Source organism: Magnolia sinica, chromosome 17, assembly GCF_029962835.1.
Source record: "Magnolia sinica isolate HGM2019 chromosome 17, MsV1, whole genome shotgun sequence".
In the NCBI taxonomy this organism is placed as follows: domain Eukaryota; kingdom Viridiplantae; phylum Streptophyta; class Magnoliopsida; order Magnoliales; family Magnoliaceae; genus Magnolia; species Magnolia sinica.
Genome location: NC_080589.1, coordinates 9,472,986 through 9,500,399, shown reverse-complemented (window position 1 = coordinate 9,500,399; position 27,414 = coordinate 9,472,986). Strand labels below are relative to the sequence as shown.

The window sequence follows — 27,414 nt, the reverse complement described above, 5'->3', positions numbered from 1 at the left end:
TTGATGTTCGATACACATCATGGTGGGGCCCACACAGATCGACCTCATGGAAAGTTCCCATGAGGTTGTGTGTGTGTGTGTGTGTGTGTGTGTGTGGAGAGAGAGAGAGAGAGAGAGAGAGAGAGAGAGAGGAATGCTCACCGACGCACCTTTCGTGAGCACCCATGCACACCTTTGCACACGTGTCTTAGGCACAAGATCTAAACGGTCAACGTGATGCGACACCCCTTGAAACCTCATAAGCCCAACTTTCAGCCCGATACAAAACTCTGATGGGCCATGGGTGCTCATGTAAGAAGGTGCGCAGGTGAGCATTCTTCTATATATATATATATATATATATATATATAGACGCAGAGAGAGAGAGTCTTAACCCACGGAAATTAGTTAACTAAATTTATCTTTCAAAACTAACATTTCAATTCAGTTTACAGAGGATGGAAGGAGAAAAAAATGGAGTCCTAACAGTACCCACTGGCTGCATTAAATGCTTACGAGTGTGGTTAACCAGACCTTGAAATGGAGTCCTAACATATTTCTACTCCTTTTTAGTTATGACCTGCAACCCGATGGCACCAATGAGCAAGTACTGCAAGAAAGAAAGCAAGCATCAAGATTAAAACACTGCTCGGCATCTTTTACGACAGGCCCCTTGTATCAAACAGTGAGAAACATATTTAAAGGAATTTCACATCATACATCCATCTTAGCCCTAAGGCACCAACAAGCAAACTGCAAGAAAGAATATCAAGATCAATACACTACTCAACGGACAGGCCTCTTTTAACTTCTTTTTTCTTTTGTTTTCTTTTTTATTTTATCAGTGAGACATACCCTTTATCGAACAGCTGAAAAACATATTTGAAGGAATTTCACAACATACATCCATCTCAGCCTTTCTCCCGGCAGATCTCCCAGCAGATTTGGTGTTGCCTTTTAAAGGGTAGATTGGCATAAGTTTTACGAACGATCAGCTGCCAACCAGACATCAACCTTCCTCTTTTCCCTGGGGGCTCTTGGAATTGATCGTGGCACAATAGTTTCCATATCGTTATCGCGTAATGTATCACACCCTTGGAATACAGATACATATCAGTTATGGCATGGGATATATCGGTTGTATTGTGTAATGTATCGCTATTAACGGGGCATAATATTGTTGCTCCACAAACCAACAATACTATGCCCAATTCATAGTAGAATGATACCAATGAAGATACGCTATTGATGGGGCATAATATTGTTGCTCCACAAACCAACAACGCTATGCCCAATTCATAGTAGAATGATACCAATGAAGATACGCTCTAACATAAGAGTGGTACTCATCCTCTCCAATTTGAGAAATTTTTTGAATTTTTCCCAATTTTCCACAAATTAGTTGTTACCCTAAATCCCAAAACTAGAGGGCATATAATATAATTTCATCAAACACTCCTGAATATTTTGAAATGTTGACTATTGATCGAAGTAGAATTTCAAAAAATAAAAAATAATTATTTTTTAATTAAAAAAAAAAAATTTCAAAAAATTCCAAAATTACCAAGAATCACTAGATCATGTTACATACATGTTTGATTTTGTATTTGGACATAGATAGCAACCAATTTGCAAGAATTGGACAATTTCGAATTTTTCCAATTTTCTGTAACTTGGCCCATCTCCCCCAAATCTCAAAATCGAAACTCCCAAATTCATAATTTTTCATACAAAACATGAAGAATCATGAATTTGTAACCATTTAACATTGATTTAACATGTTATAGGTATAACAAAAACAAATAAATCAAAAATTAAAAATGCCCACCGGATTGAATAGGTTGGTGAGCTATATTAGCACCACCTGTGCGTTTGTATCATAGGGGTGGGATACAAGATATATTGTGGGATATATGATGCAGGACAATTAACCATTTGTTCTAAAAGCTCGAACTAATAGAGCATGGCAAATTAATCTCTTTTATCTCATAGCCCATGCCCCACATCGCATGGGTTAAGACCTCAGTTGAATCCCCCTCGTGGGCCCCACATCACATGGGTACCACCTCACACGAGCCACCCGCCCCGAGTGTGTACCTGCATCCCATATGCTACCTCACTCAAGCCCGATGTGAAAATGCCCCTACATTAATCACCCCGGGTGAGGAGTCTTGAACATAAGACCTCTCACTCTGATACCACTTTAATGTAAGATAATTAACCATTTGTTCTAAAAGTTTGAACTGATAGAGCATGGCGAATTAATCCCTTTATCTCATAGCCCAGGCCCCACATCACATGGGTTAGGCCTTGGGCCGAACCCCCCTCGTAGGCCCCACATCACATGGCTACCGCCTCACATGGGCCGCCCACCCCGAGAGTGTCCCTGCATCCCACAGGCTAACCCACTCAAGCCCGGTGTGAAAATGCCTCTGCATTAATATATCAGGTGATATTGTCAATGCTGAAAATATTTTCAAGGCAAAGGTTAGCACTGACACCACTAACATTGTAACACATTCCCACAAAGTATTGATGCTAGTCCAACTATTATGTGCATGACCCCAAGGGCGAGAAAGCAATTTTGGATCATGAAAGGGATATTTGTTAACAAACCACTAAGCACAAAGCACCCACACACATGAAAGGTTGTGCTCAAGTGGTTGGCAGTTCAAAATAGCATGCAACCACCAACACATGATTGATTATACAACTTACATGACTATTGTCAACATCCACATTGCATCTTCACACAACTATTAAGAGCTACTGACAAAAGGCGAATTTTGCATTGTCCTAGTTCTAAAATTGTTTAAACTTCCACAAAATTGTTTACAAGCAATCGTGTGATTGTCAGATGTTTATGTTATATATCCTCCCCTCCATGGAAAATCTCTTCTTAACTTTTCAAACATGTCCAAAACCAACTTTAGACATTCGAAAAGGGACAAAATACAACGGCGTATTAGAAAAGGCTGCTTTGATAAGGGTGAGACAACCTCCCAAAGATAAAGTGCTAGCATTTCCAACTCAGAAGCTTTCTTTCAATTCTCTCTACAAGCTTGTCCCCGTAAGTGTTTAGTCGGCTTCCCAATACACAACGGTAAACCTAGATACCTAGAAGGGAATAAACCCACCCCAATATTTCTCTTTTGTTAACATTAATCTTTAGCCCCGAGACCAACTCAAAATAAGTCACTATCTTCAGCAGGTTATCAACCTTCACCACATCCGCATCGCCATAGAAGCAAAGTGTCATCCACGTATTGAAGATGACTTACTCTAACTTCTGCATCTGCAACCCTAAAGCCATTGATTAAACCAACCTCCTCGCCTTCATGAAGCATCTTGCTAAGAGCCTCCACTACAATCACAAAGAGGTATAGAGATAGAGGGTCACCTTGTCTAACTCCCCTCGAGGCTTTGAAAAGCCTATCGGCGACCCATTAACCAAATTAGAGAAAACTGCCAAACCAACACAAGCCCAAACCCATCCTCTCGATTTCTACCTGCATCTTAATATGCACAAGATATAATCAAGGAAGTCCCAATTCACATGATTATATGCCTTTTGCAAGTACAGATTACAAACAATTTTGCTTTTGCCTTCTCTATACCTTGAATCAATACACTCATGGGTGATTGAAGCGCGATGCAAAATTTGTCTTCCCTACAACGAAAGCTCCCTAATTTTCAGAAATGACGTTCGAAAGCACTCTTCGAAATCTTAGGCAATAATTTGGCGAGGATTTTATAGGAGCCCCTAGTAATGCTAACGGGTCTAAAATCTTTTTAGACATTCCACTACTCCAACCTTCAAGATGATTGCCATCAAAGAGGCCCCATGAAAACTCAGCAATAAAAACTATAACATTTTCTTTAATCACATGCCAAAAAATTTTAAGGTAATCCGAAACCTCATCCCTACCCAAAGAATCAGCCACCGCTTTAATTTCTTCCTCCGATATCAGCATATTGAGAGAATCAGCTTCCATGCTAGATAGACCAAGGAAGTCTAGATTGTCCAAGCCCGAACTTGGCTAGTTGTTACTAGATAACAGAATTTTGTAGAAATTCACAATCTCATCACAAACTTTTTGCTTATCCATAGCCCTTTCTCCTTCCACAATTAAACTGTTGATCCAATTACATCTCGCCCTACCACTAGCAATTTTATGAAAATACAAAATCAGAATATCGAAGTCTACTTGGAAAAGCAAGTAATCTTTCAATGCCACACAGGTAAGGCAGTTAATTTCATATTCTTCTGAAGGATATAGTCAACATTTCATGTTGTTATTGAGTGCTACATGTCTGCACGGAAAAGGCTTTTTTCTCAGAATTTAAATGCATGCATGAGGAGAGCTGCATGCAACAACAAAAAATGCAAGAAAATTTTTGGAGTACTCTTTTTGGCTACGACAACAGCCGACAGGGGACTTCTCTACCCCATCCAACAAGTTCTGGGTTGAAATCCTAGGCAACAGATTCCATTCATCATCACAATAATCGCCTTATCGGAGTGCCTAATTTCCCAACTGACCCTTTACCAGGAATTAGGACATCTACTTCTAGACCGAGTTTGCAACACCTTGCAAAACCAGGAACTCAAACTCAGCTCAGTCGACTAACAGGTTAAGACTTGGATGAATTGACCTGGTGAACTGGCCTAGTCTTGCAATTTTGACCAGGTTTAACTAAAAACTAATAAAAAGTAAAATAGGATAAATTTTAGAAAAGATAAAGCCATGTATTATTTTATGCAAAATTAGAAATTTAAATAGTCTTAAAAGCACTAAAATCATATGAAAGATACAGTGGCTAGAGAGCATGGTGGATGACGACACAATTGCTTGAGAAATTATACATTCCTAATGAATCGGAGCCCATATTTTATAAATGTACTATTGACTATGTACCCACAGGTCTACCAAAATCTAAGATCCTAGGCATCCAGCCTTTAGCCTCTATTCTAGGCAATTACTATATTTTCTCCATAGCCATTTCTTTTAGGACCGTCACTGAAGGGTTAAGATCTTCCCATATGGGAGCTTTCATTTTCCGGTATCCCCTATCCATGATGGGGATCATCAAAACAACACCTCTAGGTGATCAAACGTGGGCTCCACTTGCACAAATTGGCACATCAGGATACACACCAAGGGTGTTAGGAAGCACTGATGTACAAGGTTATCATGTCAGTGTGAAACAACCTAAACATTTGTAGAAAAAGCATACCCTCCAACGGTTGCAAAATTCAATAACTAAATGTGGGACATTGCTCTTTTTTTCACTCAATTATTCCTATGCAATTGCCAGGATTTATTGTCTATGATTTTTAGATTTTAACCCATCTATAAAGTACCCAGCTAGATCAACAGTACCAATCATCTTACACATTATCGATATGCAAGGTGGAGATGTTAGAAATGGCAGGCTCACCAAGGTATTCAATAATAGTAACAATGGCTCTAATGGCCAGCCTTAATGGTTGAAATGACACAGGCCATAATGGCCGGTACAGCCTTGTAAAGGTCAAACTTTTTTTAAGAAAACAAATATGAAAGAATAGTTGAAATTTTCAGGGGAAAAAAAATTAAGGAGGATACCAAATAAGTATTATTTTCTAGGTTTCATCATGTATATGATGGTGTAACTGGCCATTCTTTGGTAAGAATGTTGTCTCGGGCTGCCTGAGTTCTATTTACCTAATTGACTATAAAAATCCTATGTTTAATATTCTAAATAAGTGGAAATCATCCCACTTACGTATATCCCTAATCATTATACACCATTGCCCTCAAGAAATTTAAGGAAAAATAAAAATAAAAATACAATTCAGATGGATAGCGTTGGCTCGATTTGGGTACATTCAAGTGGAAGGCAAATAGCCCGAAATTCATGCAATCCATGGGATTCATTCCACTACTGCATCTCCCTAATCATTATACACCATTTTCCTCAAGACATTTGGAGAGAAATGAAAGGGGGAGAAAAAAAAAATAGATGAATAGTTTTGGCTCGATTTGAGTACACTTGAATGGCTCAAGATTCATAAAATCCACGGGATTCATTCCACTAATGCATATCTCTAATCATTTATACTATTTCCATAAAGAAATTTAAGGAAAAAATTTTAACTCATCCCAAAATGGTCCGTTACAGCTTACAAGGGTAAAGGCCGTTACAGACCGTTAAAGGCCTTTTTTTTTCCCGTAACGGGTATTACGGCTCCAATCGTGTAATGGTGCACACAGTTACCATTATCAGCAACTGTTTTTTAATACCATGAAGCTTGCGTCTTTCAGCAAAGCCATATTCCAGAAGCAATTTTTTTGGCCAGGTATATCTTCTTCTTCTTCTTTTTTAATAGGATTGGCCATGTATATCTTCTTCTTCTTCTTTTTTAATAGAACCAAGTTGCTCTGGTGGTAAGGTTCCATCATCAGGTAGATTGTAATGGGTTCATAACGCCAGTGTGTACTTTTACAGCCGGTTTGGATTTGTTGAAATTGAAAAAGGAGGAAACTTGATTTCTTTGAAAATAACATTTCTAGGAAAATTAGCGGAAACACTGGTAGTGGGATTGACCCCACATGATTACAATGATCTAAATGGTGAAGGATAGAGGATGAGATGGGGAAGGAGAAGGGAAATGAATTTTCCTCTCAAGTGAGAAAGTTGTACTTTTTAGGTTTCAAAACGAAAATTGAAAAGGCCATTTTCCACCTAAATTGGACAAAAAGAAGCAAAAGTGGATTTTTTTTTATTTTTATTTTTTTTTAAGGTAACACTACCAGGGATTGAACTCTGGATCACTCACAGACACTGCATTCTCTAACAGCTCATCTAATGAGCAGGAGACTATTGTTCGAAATTGAAATTGAAAATTTCTTCAATTGCAACAAATCCAAACACGCACTTATCCAACATACACAACTTGGGCTGGTCCACCAAGTTAGTGCAAAACTTAGGAAAGTTCAGAAAGAATCAAACAAGTCACATGACGTGCAGAGTCATAGATGAAATCAGACCATTTTAATGCTGATCTGAGTAGACATAGTGATTCATGAGTCAACTAGTTGAGTTTTTAAAAAATGGTTTGCAAATTCATTATACACAAGATACAAAACCATAGTGTGTTAAAAAATGGACAATTGAAAATGGAGTTTATGAGACTATTTTTTTCATGGAATGCGAATGAAATAATAATAATTTTATTGCATAAAATCATATTCTCGACAATATTATAATATATTAAAAGTCTCAAAAAAGCAAACCATGATTATAGGCTTTTCGGTCATGATAATTGTCGCCCAGCCAACATATGGTAAAAACCTGTCAGGAATTACCAAAAGTGAGCACTATAACAGTGAAATTAAAGCAAATGCAAAAGAATACCCCAGCCAGGTATGGGCTATAACCAGATCGTGGTAAACTGGTGATCCTTTTTGCGAGCAATATCACATCAATGCAAACATGAAGTTGAAAGCTGAGCTACTTACCCAACGGCCCTTCCTCTAATATGATGCCGTTGAAGCCAGAGCCGGCCATGTGCATATAAAAATGTGTCATCAACCAAATTATTATCTCCTGAAATAGGAACAAAATAAAGAAAGTGGAAAGAAGTAAATCAGTAAGATGTTCACTGCTCCAAAAATAAATAAATGATGGTTAAAAAAAACTGCAATTATACAAACCATGAACAAGCTGAGTAAACTTACTTAATCAGAATGAAAGGAAGCATCTTAAAGGGACGAAAACAAGATGTCAGATTGTATTGGGGAAGGGCAAACATAAGGAACATTAAATATAGTTTACAATCTCTAAATGCAGTATGCAAATGATTCCCTTGTCAAGATCATCTAGGATAACAAATTACTACTTATGATATCAGCGATCATCATCTAATATAAATTTATCCAGATTCCAAATATTTGGTACCTTTGGTGAGAACATCAACCTCCCCAGTATCTTGTCGTTCATGAACCTGCAATAAAACACAGATTCTTAGGAACCAATAACCAACAGTATTGAGACTATTGACGCATAGGAAAACATAGTCTTAAAAGTTCAATCAGCCAGAGTTCTTTTCCTTTTCTTCTTCAAAATTATCTGCCGTAACTAAAACCCATGCACAAGAAGAGATGCAAGCAACAAAAAGTAGTTTTGTTCACCTTCGAGCAAATGAACCTAAGTTTTCATTAGTCAATAAACAAACCTCCCCCCTATAATAATTTGATATAGTTTTTATACCAAACATGAACCCTACAACTAATCCCAGACATTGGCTATAAACCAAACACCAATGATAACTGCTAGTCCCTAGAAAACCTAATTAAAAACTATACAACCTGCATTGTTTTTGTCACTAAATCTTAAGCTTCATTTGAGGCCCAAAATGATGAAATCTCAGATATTTGTAGAAACAGTCGCCAAAAACCCTAAAGAGAAAAGTTCGAAGAATCTTTAAAGGGCCTTCAAAAGGAGCAAGAAGTCATCCAAAGCCTACTGAGCTCATACTTATGCCTCCTGGTAAGTATTAGAAACATGATGTTAGCGATCATTTTCAACCCTGGATTTTCTAGATTGTGCCTTTGTTGCCTCTTGACCCAATCAATTCCATCTCAGTTCGTTCAATCAGCTTTGACCAATCATTTAATAGGTTTGATCAGCCATGCCGACTTTTTTATCTTGTCAGCTTCCACCATCTACTAAAACTTCTTTTGCCCCATTAGAAATCATAATCATTTGTCTCTAGGTTTGTTTTCACCTTGCTCATTGTATTTGAGCCCCAAAAGACTAGAGTAACTGAACTTGACCGTCTTGAATGGTTTGACCAGATATTTCGTTGGACTGATGGGGACATCACGCGCAATTATATCTTTCAGAGCTCAAACCTGCAACTTCTGCTTGAAAACCAACCACCTTAACCACCAGGCTAACAGCAGATTAGCTGTTAATTTTTCTACTATATTATGTTCAATGAAACAGATTTCTTGGTAAACAGGTCTACCAGGTTGGACCAGCAGTTGGAACCAACCATCCAATAAAATGGGTCAAGTTCCGGATTTTAAAACAGTGATGCCAACAAGAGAACAATAATAATAATAATAATAATAATAAAGAAAAAAAGATAAACAAAGCTTGTATGGGTCATGGTCCCATAATGAAAAATAAACAGAATGTAGAGTGTGAGGAGCCCTCATGAAAACTTTCCTCCACAACAAAAGAGTTGAAGCAAGCTTGAGGACTAGAAGTGATAAATCTCCAGGTTGACAGAAGAAACTTAAAAAACAAAAAACATCAAAAACAAATAAGTATGAAAGGCAAACTTATGGAGAATATGTTTAGGAACCTCACTTAAAGTGTCCAACACGTGAACGCTTTGATGACATCACTTAGCCTCAAAAACTTTATTTTCAGATGAGGTGCATAAGACAAGGCTATCATAATTTCTCATTCTCGGATTGTTGCTTTTGGTTATGAATATTCAGTTCGAATTTCACATCAAGTTGGAAATATCTTTTGTAGTCCCATTGATGGTCAAAATATGTCAAATGTCGAGGAAATATGGTCTAAAACAATTTTTGGGCATCTGGGATAACCTTTATCAATTTTCTCAACTTCTTTTAAAAGCTTAATTCGTTAGTAATCAAACCATGACACTGGTGCTTCAACCTTGAGGCTTGCGGCCACTAACTTACAAGATAGTTGCATTGCACCTCACATCACCTTTCACGATCTTAGTCAAAGGCGTTGTAGTTATATCCTTCCTTGTACTGGTAACTAGTGGGAACACTAGTCATCATGCCCAGCATTTTACTACCAGTGATTGGTGTCAATTCCTTTGTTTCAGAAATGTGCAAAATGATTGTCTACTGAAATCCACAAACATCAAAATGAAAAATAGAGAGAAGCCAACAAACAACATAATTACCCTCACCTTCCATCATATTCATTGTGCAAATAGATACGGAAGATAAAGATACCAAATTGTGGCAACAAGAATGGATGAGAAGAAATGAATCCAAAGTAGTTACCTTAATTACTCGATGGACAATTGGAATCTCACGCCCCTAAAACACAGCATTGAAAGGATAAGATACACTAGCAAAACAATTCGTAAGATATTTATAGCATCCACAAAAGTAATAAATGAAAAGAAACAACACCAACCATTCATCCAAGACACTCAACAAAAGGGGAAAGAAATATCACAAATTATTACAAAATTCATTAAACACCTTTCAGGAGAACAAGAAGAATACAAACACTTGGAGAAAAGAAAACAACTAGGTTATGTGGACCTTAGCAAAACAAATGCCTCAACTACATTTATATTTGATAAGTGTGGTGCATATCATAATTTGAAAACTTCTCCACCAAGTCAAGTTGCCTTGATTTCATTTTGAGTCAATCATGTTTATCTAGTTTCTCTCGAGAACTCAAAACACCCACCTTGTTAAGAACTCTACTAAATCGAGTCAAGAATTTTTCTGGTTTTCTTGCGGATGATATGCTGTTAGTCAATGAGACTTGAAAGAGGAAAATTGCTAAATTGAAGGTTTGGAGTAAGGCTTTAGACTCTAGAGCCTTACTCCAAAACTTAAAATCATCGGAACCCTTAGTAAGTATGTTGCGATTCGTGGACGGTGATGAAAAGCCACCCATGGGCTATATCTACGATGCAATGGAGAGGGCTAGAAACAAAATCATGAAACACTTCAACTATAAAGAACGTGATTGCCAACCCATGCTAAATATTATAGACGCTAGATGGAGCAATCAAATGTCATCCCCATTGTATTCGGTTGTCTATATCCTTAACCCGACCGTATTCTTTGCATCTACCGATTGGACCGTGGCAGCGGCGTTGCATATGATCGGATTTCTTAACACTTTAGAAAGAATGGTTCTAAAAAAGGACAAATAGGATAAAATTTCTTGGGAGCTGAACTTCTACATGAAGAGTATAGGGATTTGGTCGAGAGAGATTGTTATTGGGCATAAAAGTATGCAATTCTACAAAGTTTTACAACTTATAATGTAAGAAATCTAAGTAAGAAAGTGTCAAACTTAAACTTATTTGCACAACATACTAGTGTTCTATAATCATTTTACACAATTTGCTCGATGTAAATCTACGCAATTAATGTGCCTTGTTACTGCCCGCAATTCCCAATTTGATGAGGAATTGAGTAAGGGCGGACCATCTAATAGCAAAGGACAGAGGAGCTGTCGGTGAGCGATTTCATTCTACTCGTTGGTGTGCCTCCAATCCACTGCTCAAAGGTTGTTGGGCTCTTGAAAGGGTGAATAGTTCTGTTGATCGCAAGTGGCATCCAATGGGATCACTAGGGCGCCGCTTGAATTTGGCGGTTCCAAGTGTGGGTGGTAAATTGGGGACCTCTTTTAAGATGCCTCTTCTGGAGGGGAGGATCGATTCATTAATTTCTAATAGTAGTCTAATTGCATCTAGTCTGCTTCGGGAGTCACTAGTCAGAGAACAATCTATGTATGGAGCTGACTTGACTAGGAGGGATCCGACACTACAAAAGTTAGCCATGAGAATTCTTGGCCTTACATGTTCTTCGAGCAATTGCGAGCGCAACTAGAGTACATTCAAGTCAGTAAGTTTTACAACTTAAAGTTCTATATTTCACTTTCAGGTTTAAATTTCAATGTTAAATTGCTAATTCATATTCTAAATGTTATGTAAATTCACACCAAAAAAAGAAATGGTCTCGAAAAAAAAAAAACTCAACGACCTGGTCTTCATCCAGTATAACCAGAAGTTGCGGGAAAATGCGAGAAAAGCCTGGGTTCTATAATCCTATCAACCTAGATGATTTGGAGGCAGATATTGAGTGACTTGTGGAGACAGATGATCCAATCTTTGCCGGCGAGTCTCTTACATAGGCCCAAGTCGAATGAGCCGCTTATAGATCGACACTTGTCAAAGGTTCTCAATGGCGGAAAAGAGGAGCTGGAGGGGCGAGTAGTAACACGACGACTACTAGTAGTCAAAGTCAAGAAAATGATATTGATATAAGAAAAAGATGCTTGACCATTAAATATGGATGAACAACTTGTGCGGACAGATGATAAAGAAACAAAAGAATATGAAGCGTACATTGAAGAATGAGATAACTCTGACGATGATGGTGGTGATGATGTGCCACAATGGGAGAGGAAACAATGTATATAGACTGTAGTAGATTAGTAGTTTGTACTTTGTAGATTTTGTTTATCAATAAAAGTATTAAAATTTTATTAATAAGTTGTTGAGTTTTTGTTAATTTTTAGTTTTTTACTTCTTATGGTTTGGTTTAACTTAGTTATTAGTTATTATAGCTTAGACAGTATAGTAATAGTACACAAATTAGTTTGAAATTTGAAAAGGAAAAATAAAACCAAATTAGAGTAGTTAAGTCTTTATGGAAAAAAAATAGATTTTTCCCATTTTTTCGATTCTTTTCATTTTTTAGTTAAAAAGAAAATTCAAAAAAAAAATAAAAATTGTTGTGCAATTGCTTATACAATCACATAAGCAGTCACACAGTATGGGTCGCATACAATTGCTTAGGCGATTTGACAACATTGGACTAGCACTAAGTAACTATAAGTGATTAGAAAGTACTCTCTCTCTCTCTCTCTCTCTCTCTCTCTCTCTCTCTCTCTCTCTTCTATTAAACATTTAGACTTGAGAACTTTGAAGTAGACTAGAGTTAGAATCTCTAATATACTCTTTACCTCTCATCAAGTGATCATGTCATCTACCGATTCCTCTTCTTTGAAACCAAAATCTAATGACACTTTATCTCTCTTCCGAATGCCCAGATTTCTTTAGTGTAACGGCAGTGGAAGAAAAGGTGCAGGATGGACTCTGCATCATTATTGCACAGAAAGCAAATGTTAAGAAGGATCATCTCTTGCCTTTGCAGTTATCTATTGTGAGTACTCTCCCTCTGCCCAAAAGCCAAATAAAAGTTGCAACCTTTGAGGGGGCTTGATAGTACCAAAAGAACGAAGTACACAGCTTGATTCAAGGAAGAGCCAATGTAGAAGACATGGTTGTGAAAACCCCAAAAGAAGAGAACGACCAGGAGAGGTTGTCATCTGACTCAGGAGAAAGCTAAATCCCTTGAAGGAGGAGGAGATCTTTGATTCTGATATTGTAAGGGCTCTTCTGCATGGAGGGCACCAATCTCATGTTCCAACAGGAGAGAAATAATCATTCCATGAAGAAAAAAGGTTTGTGGAGATCCCAGCTAGGTCGGGATAGACAGCAACAAGGGGTCTATCTAAAATCTATTTATCCACCCATAATTTAATCCTCTTACCATTATCCATGCTAAAAGTAACACCTTAAAGAAAGGGCACCCTAATGTTGTAATGGCTCTCTAGATGTTGGAGGCTTTATAAAGGGAGGTGGATTTAGTGAACCAACCACCCTCGTTGACACCATATTTAGCAGCTAAGGACTCCCTCCACCTACTGTTGATCTCTGTTCCAAAGCACTAAAGCCACATCCCCAAAGTGTTGAGTTAACATTAGACAAAGTCTTAATACCAACACCTCCCTTAGTATAGGGTTTACATACTTCCAACCAACTAAGAAGGCGAAATTTGTGGTGGGGAGTTGCTTATATGTCTCCATCAATTTTCTAAGGGCGTGTTTGGACGGGCTTCTTACGCTGGAGTAGGTGGGATAGGGTTTCTGAATCCCATCCGTCCATATGCAGGTCTGTTTGGGCGGCGAGGGATTGAAGACAGATGGGAGGTATCGCTAGATCCAGGAGAATTTCTGCTGGATTGCGAAATCCCTAGTCCGTATGCAGGTCTCTCTCTCTCTCTCTCTCTCTCTCTCTCTCTCCCCATTTCGAGCTGATTTTTTTCCTTATACACACCCCTTCTCTTTCTCTTCTCTGGGACCTGAATCAGCAACAACACCTATTATACGTAGCGCGTAAATCACCCAAGCTCTATGGGTCTCTCTTCAAAAACCCATTCGGAGCTGATGTTTTCCTTATACACATCCCTTCTCTCTCTCTCGGACCCGAATCGCCTATAACACCTGCGCAAAAAACACCCAAGGTTCGGGCAACTATTTTGTATGCGTGGAATCCACACAATCCATTAGGTGGTATTCCTTAATTTTCATTGTCATACAAATCAAGATGGGCCATACCGATGGGGCCAATATAAGATTGTTCCCAGACCGTGGCCCACCTAAGTTCTGGATCAGACTGATTTTTTTTCGTTTAATCTTCCTTTCGTCCATTTGAGCAACACAACGAATGGATCTAATGAAAGATAACCGTTCATGGTGAACCGACACACAAACCTGTGGTCGGCTTCTCATCTCCATTGTTCTGATGGTGTGGCCCACCTAGCTTCTCCATCTAGCTTAATTTGGCCCTGGGCCTAATATTGAAGTGCAGACCTGATGAACGGATAGATTTCACACAGACAACACAATGGGCCGACTCTCGGTAAAACAGTTGTCTCGGATTCGGGTCTCTCTCCATGTGAATGCCCACCGTTTTCAGCCTTTGGATTCAATCCATGGGATTGCATGCAATCCCATGCCCGGCCAAACACGCCCACATTTTGCAATCCCAAGCAATCCCAACTTTAGTCCACCTGTCCAAACATGCCACATATTAGGCCATGGGATATACCAATCCCATGGGATTGGCACCAATCCACTGACACAGCCATCGTCACCTTGAAATTGCTGCCATCCATCCTAATACCATCCAATCCCTTCCAATCTGCCCATCCAAACATGCCCTAAGGAAATAGCTTTAATGGTAGACCTTCCTGCAATGAAAAAACAAATTGATTGCTTGATACATTCATCTCATGCCTTAATCATTGCTCAAATACTCTCCCAAGGTTTTATAGTATGGTTCATAGTATGGTTCATGAGTTTAATCACGAGATAATCAATATATCTATGTATATCTATAAATTTGTATATATTAATATCTATTATATAATGAATGTAAATATTAATGTCTATTATATATATTTTTTAAAGTGTGCCTAGAAACTCCAGGGGTGCGCTTGGGCATTTCGGGCGCTCCAAGGGCAAGTACAATTGGGGTGGGCCTAGCGAATTTAACTACATTGCAGTAAACACCAATCCAAACCTATCTCTAATAAATCCCTTCTCATAAGAAGAGAGACTCAAGCCCTAATAAATTCCCTCACAATGAGAGCAAAAAGTGAAACAGCCATCCAAACAAACCCTAATAAATCCCCTCCCATTAAGAAGAGAGAGAGTCTTGAACCCTAATAAATCCCCTCACATTGAGAGGAGAGTGTTGAAACCTAATAAATTCCCTCCTATTGAGAAGGCAATATCAACTAAGAGAAGAAACATTTATTAATTTCTATTAATAGTAAACTTAACCAAGCACCCAATTAGGTGCGAACCCTACCCATTTTTTAAATAGATCTCTACAGGCGGATTTGGTAATGACCCATTTTTTTTAAGGATGACAAAATTTATTAAAATGCATGCGAAGGCAAAACCTTAGGCAGGGAAAGAATGCAAGGAAGAGAAAATAAAAATACAATCCTTAAGGGCTCTTACCGAAAGAGCTTGGTGGATGAAATGGATACGTGCCTTTAAAGGGTTGTGTCATCATCATGTGCTTAAAAACCATAGGAAATTTTTTAAAAGACAACTATTCAACCTATTATGCTAAAAAAAATTCGAAAACTTATATGCTTATATTCGACATACTATGCTATGGGGCGTAGTATTGGGCAATTAGAAGGCAACATGAACAATGTTCAGTGCTACAAAGATGAGGACAATGAGATGGATGTGTAGGAATACTAGTAATGATGGAGTTAAGAATAAGGCCATCTGAAGAAACATGGGAGTCATCACAGGGAGAGATAAAGTGATGAAGAGCATATTGAGATGGTTCGATCATGTGCAATGAAGATTGGAGAAGGTTCTGTGAAGATAGGTTCTATGATAAAATTCAGTCCAAATTGAGCTACAAGAGAATCGCACAGAACGAATATTGCTACAAAAAGGTATCTTCCACCATGCAAGTCCTTTTACAACAAAATTATGTTCCAGAAAAACATCTATCCTATATGTAAAAGATATCCAAAATCCCTATCAGCATCAACTTAATCTTAGACATGACAACCGAAACAGTCTCATTGTTGTTACAAGTTTACAACTCGAAAAAGTTACTGGAGTCATTTGCATCAATATTAGAGAATGAAAAGGAAGTTTGAAATTGCATTTCTAAGCATACTAACATTAAAATATTATCATGAATGTGAGCATAGATTTAATGATAAGCATCAAAATTGGACGCGGATTGTGTCCTACCCCAGCACGTCTATGGCCACGAATGGGCAGTTCTGTGGGCGGGCCCACTGTGATGTAAGGTATGAGCACGAAAATGAGGCAGATCCAACGCTCAAGTGGACCACACCAAACAATAAGCTTGGGTTGCATTAAATGCAAGTTGCTTATTATTTGATGTGGTCCACTTGAGCGTTGCATCTGCCTTGTTTTTGTGCACATACCTTAAAATAATCTGAGAGAAGGGATGGACGGTGTGGATAAACAGATACATCACGGTGGGCCCGCCCATAGAACTGCTCATTCGTGGCTAGAGACAGGCGGGGTAGGACACAATCCGCATCCATCGAAATCACATGAAAACAAGCAAAAGGCCATCAAATATGAACCAATATCTTAAGTAGCAAGAAAAGACATACATCAACATTAAATATGACAATTTCCCCAGCACGAATAGGATCCTTGCTCATGTGGACGAACAATATATCACCCTGCAACACAACCAATGTTACAGTCTACATGAAAGATGCAATAACATTAATAAAAGAAATCAAAATAATATAATTCAAGTGCCAGTACATACACCAAAATGCATTAATTTTTCAATAGGTACTATGATTGATAACTACCTACTATTCAAACCCCATGAACGGACTCCAAAAGCTTTCAACAAAGAGCTATTTCATAAATAGAATGATTTTTATCCCTTCAAAATTATGATTATTTAGGCCAAAGGACATGTTTCTACAGATTGTAGACATTCCATCCACTCAGTCATTCAATAAATGGGTGGAATGACAAAAAATTCCTTAAGAAATATCTATAGGTATAAATATTGAAGCTAAAAATCATTACCGAAAAATTTATTGTTTTTGTACAAACGATCAGCTGAAACTATTTGACATCTAGCACTTGTAACATTAGGTAAACAACTTGCATATAAAGCCCAAACATCATGACATTGACGGTTAAAATCACAACTCATCTAGACAAGTTGATTCCTAATGCTAGCATACCATTCCCACTAGCACACAGCATGCCAGAGAGTCACCAGTTGACATGCAGCGGAGAAATTTGACCAAAGAAAATCTAATTTTATGTACATAGGAAAAAGTCTATGTGAAAACTAAGAAACATAAAAACAATAGTAATTTGGGTTTGTGCTACCATTCTCACCAGAACGCATATGCTAGAGAGTCACCAGTCAACATGGGACGGACAAATTTGACCACAAAAAATCTAATTTTATGCACAAAGGAAATAGTTAATGAGAAAACAATGAAACATAAAAACAATAGTACCTTGGGTTCATTGTAGATGGGATGCGTTTCAACATTGAGATATTAGGTTTGAGTCTCACTTATGTACGATAGTACTACGGAACTAATTAACTAAACATGCAGGCTTGCTTACCTGTCTTACATCTTAAACTTCAAATAGACCATCTACCTTACACCATAAATTAGAAAGCAATATCTTCACCCGTCCATGGTTGTGTGATGCAATTTGGCATTTGGAATGGTGATAGCAAGAGAAGTCCCAACTCATTCTCTGTCTTGGAAAGAGAGGAATGAGTTTTCTTGTTTTCTTTGACCCAAAAAAAAAAGAAAAAAAAGATGGTGATTTACACCTAGGTCACGGGATGCTGCCTAAAATCTTGATCACCTAGCTAGACCCATGTATCCTGAGCAGCTTTAGCCTAGCAATCACCTAGGTGATGGCTTAAGCACATAGGCAAAATGCCTTACTATGCTATTACAAATTATTCAATACGGCATCTAACAAATCACACACAAATTGAGGGAAAATGTTTTGGAAAATTTTGTACCCAAAATGGTTGTAGAGACCACTTTCCAAAAAATGCATACCCTCTTTTGCAGAAGCAATAAAAAATAGAATCGAAAGGCCAGAATATGCATTTCTTGGAATAAATGAACTTTTTTAGAACATTAATAGAATAAACAAAAGCAATTTCTACTTTTTTTAAAAAAAGAGTAGTTTTTATTAACAAAAAAGACGTGTGCACGCACACACAAGCAATTTCCATTTCATGAAAAACCTATTCTTTTATTAACAAGACACATGCACACACACGATTTTCTTTTCGTGGTAGTAAGGGTGGGGATGTGATTCTCTCCTCCTTTTTTTCTTTTTTGAAGGAGAAGGGTTGGGATGTGATGTAGGCCAAAGGCCCGCCGCAAGCTGATGCAGCTGCCATTTTTCAAAGAATATAGTTGCAGATTTTGGGAAATTTTTATACCCAAAATGGTTTTGGAGGATGACTTTCTAGATCTCCACATGCTATTCTTAGGCTCATTCTCAGATTATTTTGGGGGCTGATTGTTTCATCCAAACATGCTGCTTTTAGGCTATTAGATATAGTTGGCGCTACTCAGTAGCATATTATGGATAGATTTGATTCATCTAGGACTGATCTAAGAGTTGGACCGATCTAGGACTGATTGAAGAAAGAAAATTAATGGTTGAATAAATTATTTTGCAGTGGTGAGAGATGCTCCTGTGCAAAGATATCCTCTGCACTAGTACACAAGGGATGATAACCAGATCAATTCCAATTTGCAAGTTATAAAACATTGTATTTAGAAGTTCCCTAACTCTGCAATAAACAAGAAAGAGAACTATATAAGTTGCTTGCAACATTTCTTCAAATGAAAATAGGTATAACAATTATAAATTTAAAGTTTCAAAGAAACAGCAATAATAAGGAACTAAAGGTGAACAGAAAAATGCAGTCAAATTGCTTGATCTGAAACCATCTACAAGCTCATTCACTAAATGGGCTCACCCTCTTAACGCCGGGTTCCATGCTTTCAGAAACAACAACGGTGACAGGTAATTCAATCCCAGTAATACACATTAATCCCTTCCATGTTATCAGTGCCAATGTGACAATCATGCCTGCAACATAATATGACATAGAAATTTCCACATGTAAAACTGATCAATTAAACAATAGAGTAGCAAAGGTTCATTATTCATCAAAACAAAAAACTTGCTTGGAGAAACAATGCTGTTTATAGAGAATTCCATAAAAGACACAAAAATGAACATATCAAATTAAGAATGCAAAGGGGGAAAAAGAAGAAGTCAAAGCATGGTGTCACAGTATAAGTAAATGAAAATGCCAAGCTGCCCATTTGAATTTGTGCATATCAGTGTTGTCAAATGGCATAAGCAATCCCATGCGGCCCGAGGGGGGCTGTGCATATATGCAATTGCATACACAATCACACAGCCCCAAAACTTTTTTTACTTTTGGAACAAAAAAATGCAAAACAAGAGGTTGGACCGATCTAGGAAAATTGGGAAAAAAATTTAATATATATTTATATGAAAAGATATGTAAAAATACTATAAGTGTATTTTTTATATAGTTTTATTACTGATTTCATTAAAATTTTGTTCTATTTACATCTATTAGACTATTAGACTACAAGTCAACTAACAAGTACTCAAATGAATGCATGTACTAAAAAATGCGAAAAAAAAAAAAAAAAACAGCATGGAAATTTAAGAGTAAGAGATTTAAGAGAGAATAGAGAGAGAGAATAGAGAGAGAGAGAGAGAGAGAGAGAGAGAGAGTATTACAGTGAGAGAGAGAGAGTAAGAGTTAGGAGACATTGGGAGAATGAGAGTATTAGAGTGAGAGGTAGAGAGTAAGAGAGTACTAGAGTAAGGAAAATGGGGGTGGGAATGCCTATTTATTGGAAGAAGGAGAGGGAGAGTGAAGCAAAAAAAATTAAGCCCCTCCAGGACATTATGCATAATTGCATAGTGATGGCGTATGCGGTCACATGCTTCATTACGCAACCGCATAAAGTCCAACAGTCCAAAAACCGCATTGGGACATGTAGTGTTCGAAATATCGGTATCGCACTATGTATCGCACCCTTGGGATACAGATACGTATCGGTTATGTGATGTAGGCCAAAGGCCCGCCGCAAGCTGATGCAGCTGCCATTTTTCAAAGAATATAGTTGCAGATTTTGGGAAATTTTTATACCCAAAATGGTTTTGGAGGATGACTTTCTAGATCTCCACATGCTATTCTTAGGCTCATTCTCAGATTATTTTGGGGGCTGATTGTTTCATCCAAACATGCTGCTTTTAGGCTATTAGATATAGTTGGCGCTACTCAGTAGCATATTATGGATAGATTTGATTCATCTAGGACTGATCTAAGAGTTGGACCGATCTAGGACTGATTGAAGAAAGAAAATTAATGGTTGAATAAATTATTTTGCAGTGGTGAGAGATGCTCCTGTGCAAAGATATCCTCTGCACTAGTACACAAGGGATGATAACCAGATCAATTCCAATTTGCAAGTTATAAAACATTGTATTTAGAAGTTCCCTAACTCTGCAATAAACAAGAAAGAGAACTATATAAGTTGCTTGCAACATTTCTTCAAATGAAAATAGGTATAACAATTATAAATTTAAAGTTTCAAAGAAACAGCAATAATAAGGAACTAAAGGTGAACAGAAAAATGCAGTCAAATTGCTTGATCTGAAACCATCTACAAGCTCATTCACTAAATGGGCTCACCCTCTTAACGCCGGGTTCCATGCTTTCAGAAACAACAACGGTGACAGGTAATTCAATCCCAGTAATACACATTAATCCCTTCCATGTTATCAGTGCCAATGTGACAATCATGCCTGCAACATAATATGACATAGAAATTTCCACATGTAAAACTGATCAATTAAACAATAGAGTAGCAAAGGTTCATTATTCATCAAAACAAAAAACTTGCTTGGAGAAACAATGCTGTTTATAGAGAATTCCATAAAAGACACAAAAATGAACATATCAAATTAAGAATGCAAAGGGGGAAAAAGAAGAAGTCAAAGCATGGTGTCACAGTATAAGTAAATGAAAATGCCAAGCTGCCCATTTGAATTTGTGCATATCAGTGTTGTCAAATGGCAGAAGCAATCACATGCGGACCGAGGGGGCTGCACGCATATGCAATCGCATAATCGCATACACGATCACTTTTTTTACTTTTGGAAAAAAAAAAAAAAAAAAAACTGCAAAAAAAAGGGGGGGGGGAAGGAAAATTGGGAAAAAAATTTAATATATATTTATATGAAAAGATATGTAAAAATACTATAAGTGTATTTTTTATATAGTTTTATTACTGATTTCATTAAAATTTTGTTCTATTTACATCTATTAGACTATTAGACTACAAGTCAACTAACAAGTACTCAAATGAATGCATGTACTAAAAAATGCGAAAAAAAAAAAAAAAAACAGCATGGAAATTTAAGAGTAAGAGATTTAAGAGAGAATAGAGAGAGAGAATAGAGAGAGAGAGAGAGAGAGAGAGAGAGAGAGTATTACAGTGAGAGAGAGAGAGTAAGAGTTAGGAGACATTGGGAGAATGAGAGTATTAGAGTGAGAGGTAGAGAGTAAGAGAGTACTAGAGTAAGGAAAATGGGGGTGGGAATGCCTATTTATTGGAAGAAGGAGAGGGAGAGTGAAGCAAAAAAAATTAAGCCCCTCCAGGACATTATGCATAATTGCATAGTGATGGCGTATGCGGTCACATGCTTCATTACGCAACCGCATAAAGTCCAACAGTCCAAAAACCGCATTGGGACATGTAGTGTTCGAAATATCGGTATCGCACTATGTATCGCACCCTTGGGATACAGATACGTATCGGTTATCGCACGGGATATATCATTTGTATCGCATAATTTATCGCACTTTTTGGGAAACATGGGGAAACCTTGAGGAAATGGTTGAAATTTTTAATGAAACTCTGGGGATTGTTAAAAAAGCCCTTAATACACACTTTTAAATTATAACATCTCAAAAAAATATGCACATAATAAGTTTCCTTTGTATAGGGTCCTAAGCTATGCGATGTTTAACTGAACTAATTAATGCAATTATATTTAAATTGGATGCATAATATTTATAAATATATCATAGTCATGTATGAAAACACAACGAATTCATTGAAAAGCAAAAGAAGAACTAAAGAAGTAAATTTTGAGAAATATACATATTAATAATGGGGACTAGTTGTGGTCTAGACCCACATAAAGTTGTGTGGTGGCTCGTAATCATCATCTCCATCTCAATTTGGAAGCAGTTTTACATTCCTCCCATTAGTGTGGCATACCATAGTTTTTTAATCAGGCAGCTTTTGTATGTACGGATCACCGGATGAACGGTGGATTTTACATTTGCAGCATATCAGATGGAAAATAAATGACATGGTGGACCCTGAAGTGACGTCACCAAGTTCTATAGGGCCCACCATGATGTGTGTTGTATCCACACCGTCCATCCATTTGGAGATATCATTTTGGCCATGAGAAAAAGAATGAATCAGATCCAAAGCTCGAGTGGACCCCACCACAAAAAACAGTGGAGAAGGGACGCCCACCATTAAAAATTTCTAAGGGCCACAAAAGTTTTCAATCAAGCTGAAATTTGTTTTTTCCCTTCTTTCATGTCTGTCTTAACTTATAAACAGGTTGGATCTCAGATAAACATCATAGTGGACCTTAGGAAGGTTTCAACAGTGGGCGTCCCTCTCCCCACTGTTTTCTGTGGTGGGGTCCACTCCAGATTTGGATCTGACTCATTCTTTGTCTCATGCCTTAAAATGATATAGGCAAATGTATAGACGGTGTAGATATAACACATTAATCATGGTGTGCCCCACAGAACTTGGTGCGTCACTTCAGTAGCCAGTCTGGCCACGCAACCTATCTTCCGCGTCCGGATGCGGATTGCGTACTAGCCTCGCCCGTCCCTAGCTCCGAACGGGACGTTCTGTGGGCGGGCCCACCATGATGTATCTATACATCCAAGCCGTCAATCCCTTTTCTCAGATTATCTTAAGGCACGAGCGCAAAAATGAGGCAGATCCAACGCTCAAGTGGACCACACCAAATAATAAGCATGGTTGCGTTAAAATGCACAAAGCATTAAATGTTGGTTGGTGCTCTGTTGGCCCCACCATAATGTATTTGTTTCATCCATTCCGTTCATCCATTTTTACGGATCATTTTAGGATTGATACAAAAAATTATAGGGGTGTAAATCATAGGTGGACCACACCACAGGAAAACAATAATGATTGGATATCCACCATTAAAATCCTCTTAAGGCCCATTGTACTGTTTATTTGACATCATCTGTCGATTGGGTCCTAAAGACCCATATGAAGGCAAGAAATAAATATCAGGTTGATCCAAGGCTCTTATGGCTCCCAAAACGTTTTTAATGGTCAATGCTCATTCAACATTGTTTCCTATAATGTGGGCCACTTGAGTTGTGGATATGGTTTAATTTTGGGCTCAACACCTAAAATGATCAGTAAAAACGGATGGACGGTGTGGATAAACCAAATACAATCACGGTGGGCCCAACAGAGTTTACTCAGTAAGGTAAGAGCGTGCTACGCTTAGTACGCAATCCCACGCCCGTCATTGACTGGGCACATTGCGTCACCAAGTTATGTGGGTCCCACTGTCATTCATGCACTGTATCAACTCTGTACATCAGCTTTATCATATAATTTTATGGCTTTAAACCAAAATTTAATCATATCCAAATTTTAAGTGGACCACACCACGTGAAATAGTGTGAATTGAAGTCTACCGTTGAAAACTTCTCGGGGCCCACAGAAGTTTTAGATCAAGATGATATTTGTGTTTTCTATTCATCCATGCCTGCGTGATCTTATGAACAGTTTGGATGACAAATAAACATCACCGGGGGCCTTAGAAATGTTTCAACGATGGAAATCAATACTTCCACTATTTCCTTTGGTATGGTCTACTTGAGCTTTTGATATACTTCAGTTTCGGGCTCAACCCATAAAATGATCTGGAAAAACGTATGGACGGTGTGGATAAACCACATGAATTCACAGTGGGCCCAACAGAGTTTACTCAGTACGATGATAGTGTACCGAATAACTCAATACGCGTCACCATTTCATTTTAACCTATCCGCGCGCTCCATTTTCACCCATCCGCACCCCTCTCCTTTGCATTCCCTCTCCTTCACGCACGAAAGCATGCGTTCCGGAGCGATGTTCGCGGCGAGGTTTCCTCAATCCGGCCTGATTTTTCGCCAGAATCTTCGAAAAATTCCCACCTCCGATCACCGATCTTCGTTGCGGCCTACAGGTACTCTCCGATTTCTCTTTTTTTTCTGATTTTTTTTTTAATGATTCTTCACATATACGACAGCTTTTAATGGTCGGTTGTGGTGATATCGATGATATATCGTGCGATATCGACGATATATCGGCCGATATCTGGATTTTGGATTTTTTGGTATCCTCCAGGGGTTATCGGGAGGGTTTCGTCTCGCAGGGGTGCGATAATGATAATATCGGCCGATAGTATCGATATTTCGAACATTGGGGACATGTACTCCATGCTCTCCAAATGGCACATGTAATCGCATATTACAACGCTAGCACATATCCTAACGAGAATAATTGATAATAAGCAAGGTATTAGAAATATAGGACCAAAACGCCCAGCTTGGACAAAAGGGGGGGGGGGGGGCAGCATTATAGGCCTATAATGGGCTGTTATAGGCTGTAATGGGCTAGTACTTTTTTTTCTTAAAAAGATTTTGACCATTATAGGGACATAACAGCCATTGCATGGTGCATAATGGCTGATTACTTTGATCTTTTCTTTAAGGTTCGGGGATGGTGACAGCTGAAGAATTTCTTTCAAGCTAGACAAGAGTGGAGATGTGCATCTAGACTGAAGTTTCCCAACCATCCCCAGAAGGGGAATGGATCTAGGGCCTTGGAAAATAATGTGCGGTACCAAAGTGCAAAAGGCAATATTTGGAACCCTTAAAAGAGCATAGGCCACCCGCCATTATTGGCTGGAAGGATTCTTTATAACCAAGCTTAGTGGTCTAAGAGAGGGAGTCTATCAAGGCTATTCATGTTAGATCACTCAACAAGGAGTTTGCAGTTCCTGGAGTACTAGTGCCCTTCTCCAATGTTTGATTGGGAGTTGGGACCATGTTGGGAGGGCATGCCCTCTTGTGGATTCATCAAGTGATAGCACTAATAGAATCGGCCAACTTTTAGGAGAATGTCAATATAGGCAAGCAAGAGAGCTTGGACTTTGTTGAGAATTGGGGAACTTATACCCACCTCTCAATATAGCCACAACAGGTTTAGTTCTCCTTTTTTCAGATTTTATTTAATAGTTAAAAACATTAGTTGTGTTAACTACAACAAAATTCGGAAGCAGATTGCATTGTGTGCCACACACTACCGACCTCGGTGGCGTGTTACATCCACACCACAAAGTTCTATAGGTCTCACCATGATGTATGTGTTACATCCACACCATCCATCCATTTGATGAGATCACTTTAGGAGATGCGCCCAAAACTGAGGCAGATCCAAAGCTCAAGTGGACCCCACCACAGAAAGTAATGGGGATAACAATGCCTACTATTGTAACCTTCTTAGGGCTCACAATGATTTTTATTTGCCATTTAACTTATTCATAAGGTCACACAAACCTGGATGAACGGGAAAAAAACATATATCAGCTTCATCCAAAACTTTTGTGGCCCCCAATAAGTTTTCAATGGTGAGCATCATTGTCTCCACTGCTTTTTGTAGTGTGGTTGATGCAGGATAACTAGCCACTTACTCTAAAAGCTCGAATTAATAGAGCGTGGCGAATCGATCCCCTTATCTCATAGCCCAGGCCCCACATCCCATAGGTTAGATCTTCGGCCAAACCCCCCTCGTGGACCCCACATCACATGGGTTCCGCATCACACAAGCCACCTGCCTCACATGGGTGGAGCCCGCCTCACACGGCCTGCCCACCCTGAGTGTGCCCCTGCATCCCACAAGCCACCCCACTCAAGCCTAGTGTGAAAATGCCCATGTATTAGTGGTCCAGTTTTGGATCTGCCTTATTTTTGGACTCATGTCCTAAAATAAACTCATCAAATGGATGAATGGTTTGGATATAACACATACAACATGGTGGGGACCACGGAACTTAGTGACATCAACACACCACCAAGGTCAGTGTTGTGTGGCACACCATGCAGTCCGCTTCCAGAAAATTCCCCTATGTTGATGGTGGCCAATAATCATGCAAGGTGTAGAGTGGGGCCCGACGACGTATCGGTGGTTTGGTCCCCCTAACATTTTATGCACTCAACTATCACTCAGCACTGGCTTGCTTGCTTAACCTTTGGGGTTTGCATGTAATGATTGATCGTGTTCAATATCGGATGATTGGTGTCTATGCCAGTCTCTCTCTATGGCTAGTTCCAAAAGCCTTGCTAAAAAAGGAAGACCCATGTCCGGTGATAGCCAATCATAGAACTTCTACCAATCTATTTCAAAGCCAACCCCAAATTGTTGGGAGAAAGCATAAGATGATGATATGAACTAAGCTAGCTCACTACCTATGGTTTCCAAGAATCATACAACAATTATAAATCCCCAAATATCCAAATTATAATTTCCTCCGCTCCTGAAGTAACCATGAGAACAACTAAAATTAAAATTATTTTAAACAAAAAAAAAAAAAAAAAAAGCCATAAACTTCACACGATCCCCACCGACTTCATTACTTAAAACAGTAGAGCAGTCATTCAAAAGAGCATTTCCTCCGCAGTAAGGAGGAAAATACAAGAATCCTTCCCATAATAGATAGAGAAAGAGACAGAAAAGAAGGAGCTATCATTCATGATCTGAGCATTATAAACTGAAAATAATTTTTTGAAAAAAAGAAAACAAATTAGAAAAGAGTTTTTTAAGTCGAAAAAGAAAAGGGAGTCATTGCCTACCGAGGCGGACGGCCTGGGTTAGGACTTGTCGAATCTGTAGAGAGCGGATGGAGTCCATGGTTTCGCCGATCCACCCCATCTCTCTCTCGCTCTCGCTCTCTCACGGTGGAATCTGAAGGAAGCGGATTGGCTGGTGTACCTCACACCAGCTATATAGCTGCTGTATTGACGTCTCTCTCTCTCGCTCTCTCACGGTGGAATCTGAAGGAAGCGGATTGGCTGGTGTACCTCACACC

The 27,414-nt window shown here is 38.5% G+C and overlaps 1 protein-coding gene across 2 annotated transcripts; it reads right to left on the bottom strand.

The window, feature by feature from the left end:
- Nucleotides 1-369: 369 nt before the first annotated feature.
- LOC131230800 (uncharacterized) lies at nucleotides 370-27,414 on the bottom strand. Of its 2 annotated transcripts, XM_058226791.1 has the most exons (9): nucleotides 27,349-27,414; nucleotides 27,179-27,273; nucleotides 20,894-21,006; nucleotides 16,743-16,814; nucleotides 10,023-10,058; nucleotides 7,924-7,969; nucleotides 7,485-7,572; nucleotides 7,260-7,317; nucleotides 370-589 (listed from the first exon to the last, which is right to left on the bottom strand). In XM_058226791.1, exons 2-9 carry the CDS (start codon nucleotides 27,255-27,257, stop codon nucleotides 539-541), a joined length of 543 nt encoding a protein of 180 aa, XP_058082774.1. In that variant the 5' UTR covers nucleotides 27,258-27,273; nucleotides 27,349-27,414; the 3' UTR covers nucleotides 370-538. The 2 variants fall into 2 exon arrangements, with proteins under 2 accessions (XP_058082774.1, XP_058082772.1); XM_058226789.1 differs by lacking the exons at nucleotides 20,894-21,006; nucleotides 27,179-27,273; nucleotides 27,349-27,414 and adding an exon at nucleotides 19,130-19,530.